We start from the raw sequence: 12,596 nt of genomic DNA, 5'->3' as shown, positions 1-12,596 counted from the left end.
ATGCAACATTTCTCCAAATCTGATGAAGAAACAAACTCATTTACATCTTGAATGAACTGAGGGTGAGGACATTTTCAGCAAATTTTCATTTTTGCATTAATCCAAACGAGAATTTTTACACAAAATTCTTATTATTGTAAAGGCCAAAAAGATGTTTATAATATTTAAATTGTTATTTATAAATTACAGATATATTTATTGTGTTACCATTAATTTATGCAAATTTGAATTAAAAAAATACATTTATTATATAATTTTATAAAGGTATTATAGTAATGATAATCACCACGGAGAACAATGAGAATTACAAAACAAACAAATAAGGATAAATCAAATAATAAATAAGGATGCTTAACAGAGATGAGAATGAAAATTTGGAACCAAAATATGTTTAACTGTTATTAAAATAAGGTCAAAATGAAAAAAAAAGGTTCTAAAAAACAAACAAACAAACAAAAAACAATCACTGTCTTTCATTATTTATTTTTCCCTTTCTTTTGATTTTGGGCTAAAATGTGACCTGGACATATTCTTAGTGCGATTTATCGTCCAGTATGCAATCTTTTGTGGCCCACAAAGTCACCCCAGAAAACCTTTGAAAAACTGTAAATATTTATTGATTAATTCAATTGTATTTTAGCCATACATCTGCATTTTTGGGTGGACATTTAAGGGTGCTGGTTCAGGGAAAAACACAACCACTGCACCCCATCTCTAGTTCATCATCCTCAACCCAACACAGAATGATCAAAAACCAATCAAATCACCCAAAGCAATCTGGAAACGTCTCGGTACACGTACAAATCATCGGTGAACATGTATATCTTGGGATATCTAAAAAAGAATGGATAAAGAACCTGTCAGATGGTCTCGTTTGTTTCTTGTCGTGTATTGTGCCATGTTGTCCTGTCTTTCAAAACTCCCCTTGAAAACCGATTCAATGCCAAACGCAACATCCACAAAAAATTATCTGGATAATTAGTTGAAAAGCAACACAACACACAAAAGGTATGACAAGACAAAACCAATGCTCACAAAACCTGTCAAAGAGTCATATTTCACTCCAAAATCTAAAGAAATAAATATTCAATTATACTTTGCTGAAAGTAAATGCAGCCTATTTATACGGTAACATACTTTTTTATGACAATTAAGCACATTTTCCCCAAATTTTTATTACTGCAATAAAAACTACAGTAATTTAACTATATTACAGTCCAGATAATCTTACTGAGAATAGTGAAAAATACATAAAAGTGAAACATCTAGATGCATTACAATAATTTTGGAGGGAAAACGCTTAATCGCCATAAACATCTTCAAGACTTCATCTTCTTTATGCAAAATGTCATTTCTTATTTTATTCTCTTGATTTGGGGGTGAACCGCGATTTTGACGTTTTTGTGAGATTCGCCCCAACAGCCGTTACTTTTCTCCAGCAGAAACAATTCGTATTTTACAAAAAGAGTTTCTAAAAAATAAATACAAAGATTTTCAAGACTGATTTACTGTCACTGATAGTTTGCAAACTCCTCTCAGCGATCCCACCCCAACAATTTTTTTTTTTTAGTTTTTGTTTTTTACTCACAGGATATTCAGTCCTTGTCTGTCACCCTGACGAATTAATCAGAAAATTGTCAATTTTTGTATTTCAGTCCATTGCCAGGATGAATAAATAAATAAATAGAAAGCAATAAATACATAAATATTGTTTTACTTTTTTTTTTTTTGTAGTTTTTCTTTAAATAAATACATATTTATTTAAGGTTCTTTTTAATTGTTGGTGATTAAAAAGTCTTTCCATTGAATCTGTCTGGATCCTGGTGACTTAAAGTCATTTATCTCCACAGATGGGCAAAGAAATCACCAAAAAAAGAGCAAAGAATGAGTGTTTTTCGTGGTTTATATGGCACGGCCCCGTTCCTCTTACTCTCGCTGACAGGTGAGAAGATGTTGGAGGTTTGCCCAGCACCCGGCCTAGTTGTTTTTCTCCTTCAATATTTGTCCTGAACTTTTCTACAAGATGAGAAGTCACTTTACAAAGTGTAACGGGTGACATTAAAACTCCCCAGACTGACTGGGATCCAAACTGGGAACTGCAGGGAGAAAAAAATGACGGGATGCTGTTCACAGGATTGTGCTAGGACCCTTCTTCCTCAGGTTGGGCCGGGGCGTAGTATCCCGCCAGCTGCCTGAAGCGCGGCCCCCAGTCGCTGAGGTACGAGAAGTCCTGCTCCGAGGTGGTAGACAGCGTATGGATGGAGCTTAGCGAGAGAGCCGGCGAGCTGCTGCCCTCGAAAGCGTAAGTCTGGAACGAGTCGTATGGCGGCACCGACAGGTCCGCGTCCGCCTGCTCCACCTTCTTGCGTATGTAGCCTTTGAAAACTGAGAAGTCGGCCGGGCCACCATCTCCAACAACTCTGTTCTGGATCCACTGCGGGACCGGGCGCAGGTCAGGGCCCGAATCTGAGTTTTTGACCTCGGGGAAGTCGTAGAGGCTGCGCAGGGCACTCATGTCATATGCCTGGGTGTCCTGCTCGCCGCCACCCTCATCGTTGTATTTGATGACGTTGTCGCGCATGTCCTCCTCGTCTTCAGACATGAGCTGGCCCTTCCTGTGACGCTTGAGGGTCAAGATCAGCAGCACCAGGACTAAAGGAACAACGAGAGACAAACAAGACTAGAGATTAGAATAGACATCATGCTATGAAGAATCTAATCTTCCTTGATCTTTTGAAATGAAAAAGACCAAAAAGAGAATTAAAAGTGACAGTAAAGACAATTATAATGTTACATACTAGGGATGCACCGATACCGATACTGGTATCGGTATCGGGCCCGATACTGCGCTCCTGTACTTGTACTCGTACTCGTAAAAATGGCCCGATACCAAACAGCGTGTGAATAGAGCTGTGTCCAGAAAAAGAAACACTGAAAACAGAACAACAAACAACAATTCACGCCTGTATAGCGGATGTGCCCGAGCTGATAAGCAGAGCGTGCTGAGTGGATTGAGCACGTGGCTGCACAGATGCGTGAGCTTGTCGAGTGAATATCTCACAGACATCACTGGAAAGTTTGTAGTCCGTTCGGATATGTCAAAAGCAAGTAAGTAAAACAATGCACAAGTTACTAAAGTTATTTGACGGTAAGGAGAGCGAGAGAGAGAGAGAGAGAGAGTGTCCGAGCACGCACACTTCTGTTGCATGATCTTGATTGCTGTTCGCTCCACTAGCGCATGCATTTGGATTAAAACAAAATCGTAAATATAAAACAAACAAAAATTATAGGGGCACTCACTATAAACTGCATTTATTTTAAATGTCAAGCATACACGACTTTATTTAAAGCAGAAGTGAAACTAGCAGACTGGGTGAAATGCTCTAGGCTGTAAGTGTCTCTCTCATTCTGCACCAATGCAAACGTGTGCGCGCTGCGTATGTTTAGCTTGCTTTAAGGCCAAAGTATACTTCAGTTTTTACTCGTACGCGAGGGTCCGTGTACACTGCGCGTGACGCAAATTACGTCACCAAAATAGTACGCGCGCACTCGTATAATGTATAACGAGTGGTTCCCTGCATTATTTTAGGAAAACGTTTTATGATTACAGTATTGAGCTGCTGCAATAGAGCAGCTCTAATGCGCCATTAAAATGAACAGTGAAAGTAACAAAAGCTTATACAATACATTTTAACAGGTATAATTAAGTGTGGAAATAACTGAAGGTAATATCTGTTCGCTAAATGAAGCCAACTAACATGATTCATATTATTATTATTACTATTATTTTGTTTCTGTACCCAATATTTAAAAAAAATTACAAATGCTGTGAAAATACAGTTATCGGTATCGGCAAGTACCAAAAATGAAAGTATCGTATCGGACTAGTTCTGAAAAAATCGGTGCATCCCTAGTACATACGATTTCAAATTTCAAATAAACGCTGTTCTTTTGAATCCATCTACTTGAAAAAAAAATGCATTAAAATGCAAAAAAACAAAATTTACTATGGTTTTCACACATATATGAAGCAGCACGACTGTTTTAAGCATGGATAATAATCAGAAATGTTTCTTGAGCAGCAAATCAGCATCTTAGAATGATTTCTGAAGATCATGTGACACTGAAGACTGGAGTAATGATGCTGAAAATTCAGCTGCGCATCACAGGAATAAATTACATTTTAACATCTAATCACATAGAAAACAGTTATTTTAAATTGTGGTAATATTTCACAATATTGCTGTTTTTATTGTATTTTTTATCAAATAAATGCATCCTTGGCAAGCATAAGAGATGTCTTTCAAAAGCACTAAAAAAAGAAAGATACATTGTGGAAATAAAATGATTTGCAAACAACATTTCTTGACTTTAACCTCACAATGCAAATATGAGGAAAGTAAACTAAATTAACCTCTGAATCTCAGGATAAAAATATAATGTTAAAGGGGAGCTTTGTTAACATATGCCACAACATCACTTTTCATGAGAAATTATGACAATTAATACAGTTTATTTCAAATATGCAAAGCCTGCGCAGGTGTCAAGATTCACAGTTTCCAAGAAAATTACTTATTAGAAAACTAAATTGTTTCAAACAGGAAAAGGAAAATCCATTAACCTCAAATTGACTCTTCAGTAAACAACTGAGCCGCTTCTTGTACAGCAGAAGTCAACTTTCCTCAGCGGATCACACAACAACACGAGGAGGATATTAACAAACCCAACCTGGCAACGCTATGCAGCGAGGGAACATATTACAAACAACATCTTAATTTTAATGAGAGACTTGTCCTTTCTGTAGCATTTCAACTACTGCATCATGAGAACAACGCTTGACAACATAATCTCACATCAATTTCTATTAGAATTGACCCTTTGCTAAGCTCCGCCCCTCTTGGTTATTGCTGCTTGCATTAGATTGAACTGAATGATTTCATTTTTGCTAAAATGTGCTTAATATCCAGTCAATAGTATAATAAACTCACTGGATATTATTCCTTCTGTGAAAAATCCAGTAGAAAGAGCATAAACTTCTTAAATAATTACACACACAGCAACAGCTGCTAAGCCAGGATTGGTCAATAGCATTTTAAGGCGGAGCTTGGTGAAGTCAAACGACTGCATTATTCATGAGCATTCGAGACTGGTTATTAAGTGATATATCTGCCATCCTAATGTCTTCATTCACTAACAATATGTGATTGAGAAGAGAAATGCAGAAAGGATTACAAATAAATGAGACGTTCACAAAGCTTCGCCGCAAGGTGCAGCGCAGATATGAATGAGGAATTAAACGTGAACTGAAAAGGCAAACAATGTATCATTTAATAAATTAATGAGTCAGAAAACAAAAGCCGCATCCCTCTCAATAAATCAATGAACCCTTAATCTCAGCTGAATTATGTTAATTAGCATCTGCATTTATGATTGTATAGCATCTTTCTTGCGTTTCATCTGTCAGTGTTGATTAAATAAACACAGAACCGCCGGAAAAAATCACTGCAGCATTTACAGACTCTTTTCGGTCGTAAAAAGCCAACCAATTCCAATTTGGGGAACGTTGATGTATTTAATATGGATATCCAGTTAGTGAAAAAACGTCTGTCCTAATTCCATCCATGCACCTGTTTTAAGCCCTAAAACTGGAGACAAAAGCAGCGATTTAGCAATGTAGGTTACTACACTATAGGAGGTTTTGTGACTGACTGTCCGAAAGTAAGTTGCACGCACAAACTCAACACCCAAGTTATTAAACTTCATGCATCCATGCATTTGCACCATGGAAATGATTTATACCTAAAATCATGCTGTTACTTTTCTAAGTGAGTGGATTTATGATTTTCTGGCCCAGCAGACCAGAATAAAATCTAGAGATCAGAATATCACAGAGAAGACTCTTCACGTTTTTTTTTTTTTCATTTTGCAAACTGGAATAATTGTTATTTATCAATTTATGTTAATTACTATATGTCGGCTAGTTTGCTGTAGTTTTAATGCAGTGTCATGTTCACAACATCATTGTGTTTTATGATGATGTGGACTGAAGCACGCAACGTGTTCAGTTCTGTTGTCTGCTTTCTGCTGGACAATACATCGACATTTAATTAAATTTGCTGTCATGGTTTGGCTCTCCATCACACAGCTGACAAAATATAAACACTAAACATGCATATTTATAGCTGAAGTACTGAAGACTGTACTACTACTAATAATAATGTGCGGAAACAGCAACTTGAATAGTTTTGGTTTACATCACAGCCCTGTTGGCAGAGCTGGGAAGTAACTGATTACATGTAATCTGGATTATGTTATCAGATTCCAAAAATTACTTGTAATTAGATTATATTACATTTAAAATACTCGTAATCAGACAACAGTTACTTTTTTATTGATTACATGATTACATATTATTCACACAATAGCAATAAATTATTATTTTAAAATATCCCACCACTTGTGTACATTCAGAAAGTCTTCCAGTTTTGTGGACATTAGCATAAAGACCAGTCACTAGTGACTATAATTACACAGATAACTGAGAGGAAACATAGCATTTGACCACTGGATTTACAAAAATCACAACAATGAATGGAATATATTTTCTCTTTGTATTTTTATAGCAATATGGTACAAGATGAATGTGATAAATGTGATAGGTAAAATTTAATGCAAAAGTAATCAGAAAGTAGTTATATTACCTAAAATGTGTAATGTAATGGATGTAATTGGAATCAGTAACAGATTACAATTTGTAAGTAATCTACCCAGCTCTGCCTATTGGCTACTGAACGTCACAAACTACAGTTTTGATTTCAACAGGTATTTACCTGCAACAATACAAAAACCATGACGCATAAACTCAATATAATGTCTGAGGTGCATATTTCACATTCGATAAGTGATCGTTTGAATATTTTATTAAGCATGTTTTCTCTGGAGGCACATGTTTGATCAAAGGCTATTCATTTTAAATAATTATTCATGTAATAAGAGTGCCATTGTCTTGGCTGGTGTTCTAATCTTGAGAGGGAAATGTCTGGGGCCAGGCAAGGATTTCTTTCATCTTTCGGATGACTGGGATGAAAGCTCTCAGACAACCGTTTATGCAATAATAGAAAACTGCAACAAAGTACCTAAAAGTGCTCAAAAAATCCTGCATTGTAAGAAACTTTGCCTCAGATTTACATTAATTTCAATGCAGTCTATAATTTCCCTCATTAATGTACTTTTTGAGTTAGAAAAGCTATTGATCTAATTAATCCAAGCCTTTTTCTAAATATATTGTAAAATAAGTATAGAACAACCTCACTTTCATCAAACAATTTTTTTTCTTTATTAAGACAAATACTTTTTTCACCTTTTCTGTTTTATAATGCATAAAAGCTTCAGATTTTGTAGTTTAACTACTTGAAACACTTCTTCCTGAATTATGTCACTTAAATTTGTTTAGTAATATATATGACCCAATACACACACACACACACGCACACATATACATATACATACATATACATACTGTATATATATATATATATCAGAGGGACAGAGATTTTTGCATCTGAAATCTTATGTGCCGCTATTGTAAGTAACTTTGGATAAAAGCTTCTGCTAAATGCATAAATATAAGTGTATGTGTAAATATCAGTTAAATATTTCACCCACTTTTAGGGTCACACTATCATGGGGTCCAAAAGTCTGAAACCACTAGTGAAAATGCTTTTATTTTGCATTTTTTAAATGCAATCAAATATTTTTATTACATATTACAATATCAGAAAAAAAACAGTAAAAAGTTTAACTGAAAAAAAAAAACAAGGTACTCATTTGCGTACCTACATTTGTAAGATCTAGAAATACTGGTGCACAATCCGAAATATATTTCACGTCATTTTCTTAATTTTAAAATTTCCAAAATCTTAAATGTTCTTCCTGTTTCCAGACTTAAACAGGATTTTGAATCTCATTTTCAATGAGTTCTTTTAAATCCCAACGACGAACTGAAGCCACAAAAGTCACATTTTGATATCAGACTTCGTTCAGGGTTTGATCAAATCCCCATCCTTAATATTGCAAGTGCTAATTTTGCTCGCCGTGGACCATCCGTCTAACTCCGAGCTTTACGAGCGGCTCCAACCATATGAAAACTGACAAAGCGGTATACAAACAAGGCAGAAAATGAACAACACACTCTGGCCCTTTCCGGAAATGACAAATAAAGTGAGTGAGTGACGTGACATGTGGCCAAGTATGGTGACCCATACTCGGAATTAGTGCTCTGCATTTATCCCATCCAAAGTGCGCACACACACAGCAGTGAACACACACACACTGTGAACACACACCCGGAGCAGTGGGCAGCCATTTTTTGCTGCGGCGCCCGGGGATAAATCAGATACAGCAATTTCCAATTCACCAACCGTAGCCTGCACCTGGAGTTTCATAACTTCGCTTTCACAGGATAAACCGGCGAGCAGTATTTATGATTACTTACTACTGTTTATGTCTCTCAGCCAGCACTTTCTGTCAGCGTTTATCTACCCTAAACATGTTCGGAGGAGAAAAGATGGCAGGCTTTTTAATTTACGTAACTGATTCGGGATAGGCTGTTTTGCAATTGTTTACTCACCAACAACTGGCTAAAAACACCCGAGCGAATAACGCCGCAGATAGACAGTGTGACTCCTCAAAGAGTCTCTCTGGCTCTTTGATTCGGTATTTTTCCATCAGCCTCGGGGAGATAAGCCTTTGACCGTGCTCTTCCTTCATGTTATTCTTCGATTCTGGCATGATCAAGGACTCTAAATGGCCCCGAGCCAGGTAAAGTGAATTGAGTTACACAGACTGCATTTGCAGTGCATGATGCATACGAAATATGCTAATTCCTGTGAAGATTCATGCATGCAGACTAGCCTTAAGACACATTAAAGGATTGCATGCATCGATTGCATAGGCTGATTTAGAATTAACAAGAATCATTATCATAAGAAGGTCTTACCACTAGGGGTGTGTAATATTGACAAAAAAATATTTATTAGGATTTTTTTAGATAATTAAACAATATTTTGCTGAATTTATTTTTGTGCTGTTACTATGGCTGTTTTAGGCCTGTCATCATGCATAAATAAATAGAACACTAAAACCGCCAGTAGGTTGTGGCAAGACCGTGTCTTAATGATTGATTCACTCAATCATTCATTAAAACGATTCAAAACGGCTAATTAGTTTAGAATCGATGCAAGTGACTGTCATAATGAATGGATCATTGAATCACTTACTCAGATGATTTGTTTTAAATGGCTGATTCATTCGGAAACAAAGCAAGTGACTGTCTTTATGAATGGCTCATTGAATCACTGACTCAGATGATTCGTTCAAAACAGCTGATTCATTTAGAAACAAAGCAAGTGACTGTCTTAATGAATGGATCACTGAATCACTTACTCAGATGATTTGTTTAAAATGGCTGATTCATTCGGAAACAACGCAAGTGACTGTCTTTATGAATGGCTCATTGAATCACTGACTCAAATGATTCGTTCAAAACAGCTGATTCATTCAGAAACAAAGCAAGTGACTGTCTTTATGAATGGATCACTGAATCACTGACTCAAATAATTCGTTCAAAACGGCTGTTTCATTTAGAAACGATGGAAGTGGCTGTCTTTATGAATGGCTCATTGAATCACTGACTGAAATTATTCGTTCAAAACAGCTGATTCATTTAGAAACAAAGCAAGTGACTGTCATAATGAATATCTCATTGAATCACTGACTGAAATGATTCGTTCAAAACAGCTGATTCATTTAGAAACAAAGCAAGTGACTGTCATAATGAATATCTCATTGAATCACTGACTGAAATGATTCGTTCAAAACAGCTGATTCATTTAGAAACAAAGCAAGTGACTCTCTTTATGAATGGATCACTGAATCACTCACTCAACTGATTTGTTCAAAAACAGATTCATTCAGAAACGAAACTGCTGTGTTGCTCTAAGATGCACAAATGTTCAGATCTGGCTTTGTTCGGAACTATTTTCGTTGGCAAAAGAGAAAAAAAAAACAATAATAACTCACTCAATTTTAACTTCTTGTTTGTTGAACTGTTGTACAATATCACATTTGCGATCGTGCTCACACACTAATATTCAGGAAAATGGCATGTTGCTTGTGTGATATTACTTAACAATATAAATATAAAAAAAAAAAAAAACCCATTCAGGGTTATTTTTTGCTTTCATAACTTGAATTATAGGGTAATTCTAACAGCATTCTAATAGGCTTCATCACACAGTGAATGCTTTTGGACTCTCAAGACGTGTTTTTGTTTTGTTTTTAATAATAAATGATATAATATAATATAATATAATATAATGCTATGTTATGTTATGTAATGTAATGTAATGCAATATAATATAATCGTAATAAATCGTTAAAACAACAATTACGATATTATCGCAGACTATAAATATTGCACACCTCTACTTACGACTTTGTTTTCCCAACAACCTACATACTTTACATCTGGAATGAGCTGTGAATCCGCCCCCCTGTCGTGGCCTTCACTCTCACGGTCGCGCTGACGGTATCGGGTGAAGAAGCGCATTATGTACCTGCCCTTGTGAAACATGTTGCAACTCCTTGCCGTGCAGATGTTCGGTTAAGCGGACCTGACAAGACGGCTAATTTACCCTTGGGCGGCGGGTGGCCAAGACTCCCATCATGGCAGATGGGCTGTAATTGGGACGGATGTGTGCAGATGCCATGCTGCGCCCAAATGGATTTATCACGTCACCCTCAGAATGAGCTGATGGAGGGGTTGTTTGTTTGAAGCTAATTAGGCAGAAATTTGTTTTCATTCCCTCCTTATCATGCCACAAATTGATCTAATAGGAACGGTGCGGCGTTCGAGGAAGGCGCCGATCAGGAGGGACACTCGCTTCCTTCCAATGTCATGAGATCTGTCCGATCTGTGTACTCAACGAAGAGGAGACATACTGGTGCAACTTTTGATTACATCTAGACTAGACTAGACTAGAAAAAGAATGGGCTACATTAATCTAGACTAGACTACAACAGAATAGAGACTCTTGAAACAAAATGTAATTTATATAACAATTCATATAACAATATAAAGGAATAAGGTATCACAGGTTGTTATTTGAAAATTGACCAATCAGTAGCCAGGACCATAACTAGTACAGAAAAGAATAGAAGAGAATAGCGTAGAATAGAACATACAACAATCCTACTATACATTTTATAAGTTTTAATTACATTTAGACTAAAAAAGTAAATATAAATAAAAATAAAATATTAAATACAAAAAAGATTTTAAAAATACATATTATATATAACAGCAATAAACAAACAAACAAATAAAAAAATTAAAACAATATAAAAAGAAATAGGTACAATAGGTTGTTACTTGAATATGAATTAGAAGCATAGCACAGAAGAGAATATTAATTATTATGAATTCTGCACACAAACATACTTTTTGATTCCATTTAGATTAAAACAGAATAAAATAAGCTAAAGTAAAATAAAATAAAATAGAATAAAATAAAATAAAATAAATAGATGCATAATATAAAAAATAGATAAAAATATTGTGTCTTTGCTCTGTACTCTTCTTGTCATTCTGTAAAATGTAGTTATGATGTTTAATAAAAAAAAAAAAAGAATAAATGTGATTCATGTGTAGCGTGCAAAAAAATAAAAAATAAATAAAAAGCCTAAAACATAACGAAATTTAAAAAAAAAAAAAATGAAAGGAAAAAAGTACAGCAGGTTATGTTAGTTGAATATCGAATAGAATAGAATATTAATTATGAATTACATTTCTAAATATAACTTTTGATTCCATTTAGATAAAATAGACTAAAATAGGCTAAATAATTTTAAATTAAATTAAATTAAATTAAACTAAACTGACACATTACAAAAAAACAACAACTTGCTATTGACCAATCGGAAGCCAGGACCAGAACTAGCATGGAGCCGAACCGAACAGAACTATGCTCTCAAACTAGTCTAGAAAACTTGGAACACAGATGTTCCATAATCTGACTATGAATTGTATTTGTCCATATGGGATTTGAAGGTGGCTGCAAATGTTCTCAGTGTTCATCATCGACTATTCAGTGCTGCCAAACATTCACATGCCAACTGTGCTCTCAGACACCACAGATTTAAAACAACCAGCATTAAACTTTCATCCGTTTCTGCCTTTCAGCTTCACTGTGCTGCTTCGGTTTTAATTTATGTTCATTTCAGAGGAAGATCAAATTCCTTTGGGATGACAAAATTATTAATTAGAGATCAATTTTGAGGTGCTTCGCTCACATATTTACACGACACATTAAAACGAATGACTAAATGATGAGACATTTTATGAAAATGTAAGAGGTGTTTGTCCGTGCAAAAACTCACCACTAGAGTGTTGTGAGTGGATGTCAGGGAATTGCTATGTGGTTGCTAGGTGGTTTTACTGTATTTACATTATTGCATGAAAAGATCCTCTGTGGTTTCCAAATATTGATTCCATTTAGATTAAAATAGACTAAAATAGGCTAAAATAATAATAAAAA

General features: G+C 35.4%; 1 protein-coding gene across 1 annotated transcript in view; it reads right to left on the bottom strand.

The window, feature by feature from the left end:
- Positions 1 to 1,903: 1,903 nt before the first annotated feature.
- LOC107681302 (cadherin-22-like) overlaps positions 1,904 to 12,596 on the bottom strand; it is a 94,540-nt gene continuing 83,847 nt past the window's right edge. The window contains exon 12 of the mRNA XM_016477576.1: positions 1,904 to 2,652. Within this exon, the coding sequence (XP_016333062.1) occupies positions 2,141 to 2,652 (512 nt within the window). The 3' untranslated portion in view covers positions 1,904 to 2,140. The remainder of the gene's footprint in view (positions 2,653 to 12,596) is intronic.

Source organism: Sinocyclocheilus anshuiensis, unplaced genomic scaffold (genome assembly GCF_001515605.1).
Source record: "Sinocyclocheilus anshuiensis isolate Anshui unplaced genomic scaffold, SAMN03320099.WGS_v1.1 scaffold1632, whole genome shotgun sequence".
In the NCBI taxonomy this organism is placed as follows: domain Eukaryota; kingdom Metazoa; phylum Chordata; class Actinopteri; order Cypriniformes; family Cyprinidae; genus Sinocyclocheilus; species Sinocyclocheilus anshuiensis.
This window is presented reverse-complemented; position numbering and strand designations above follow the sequence as displayed.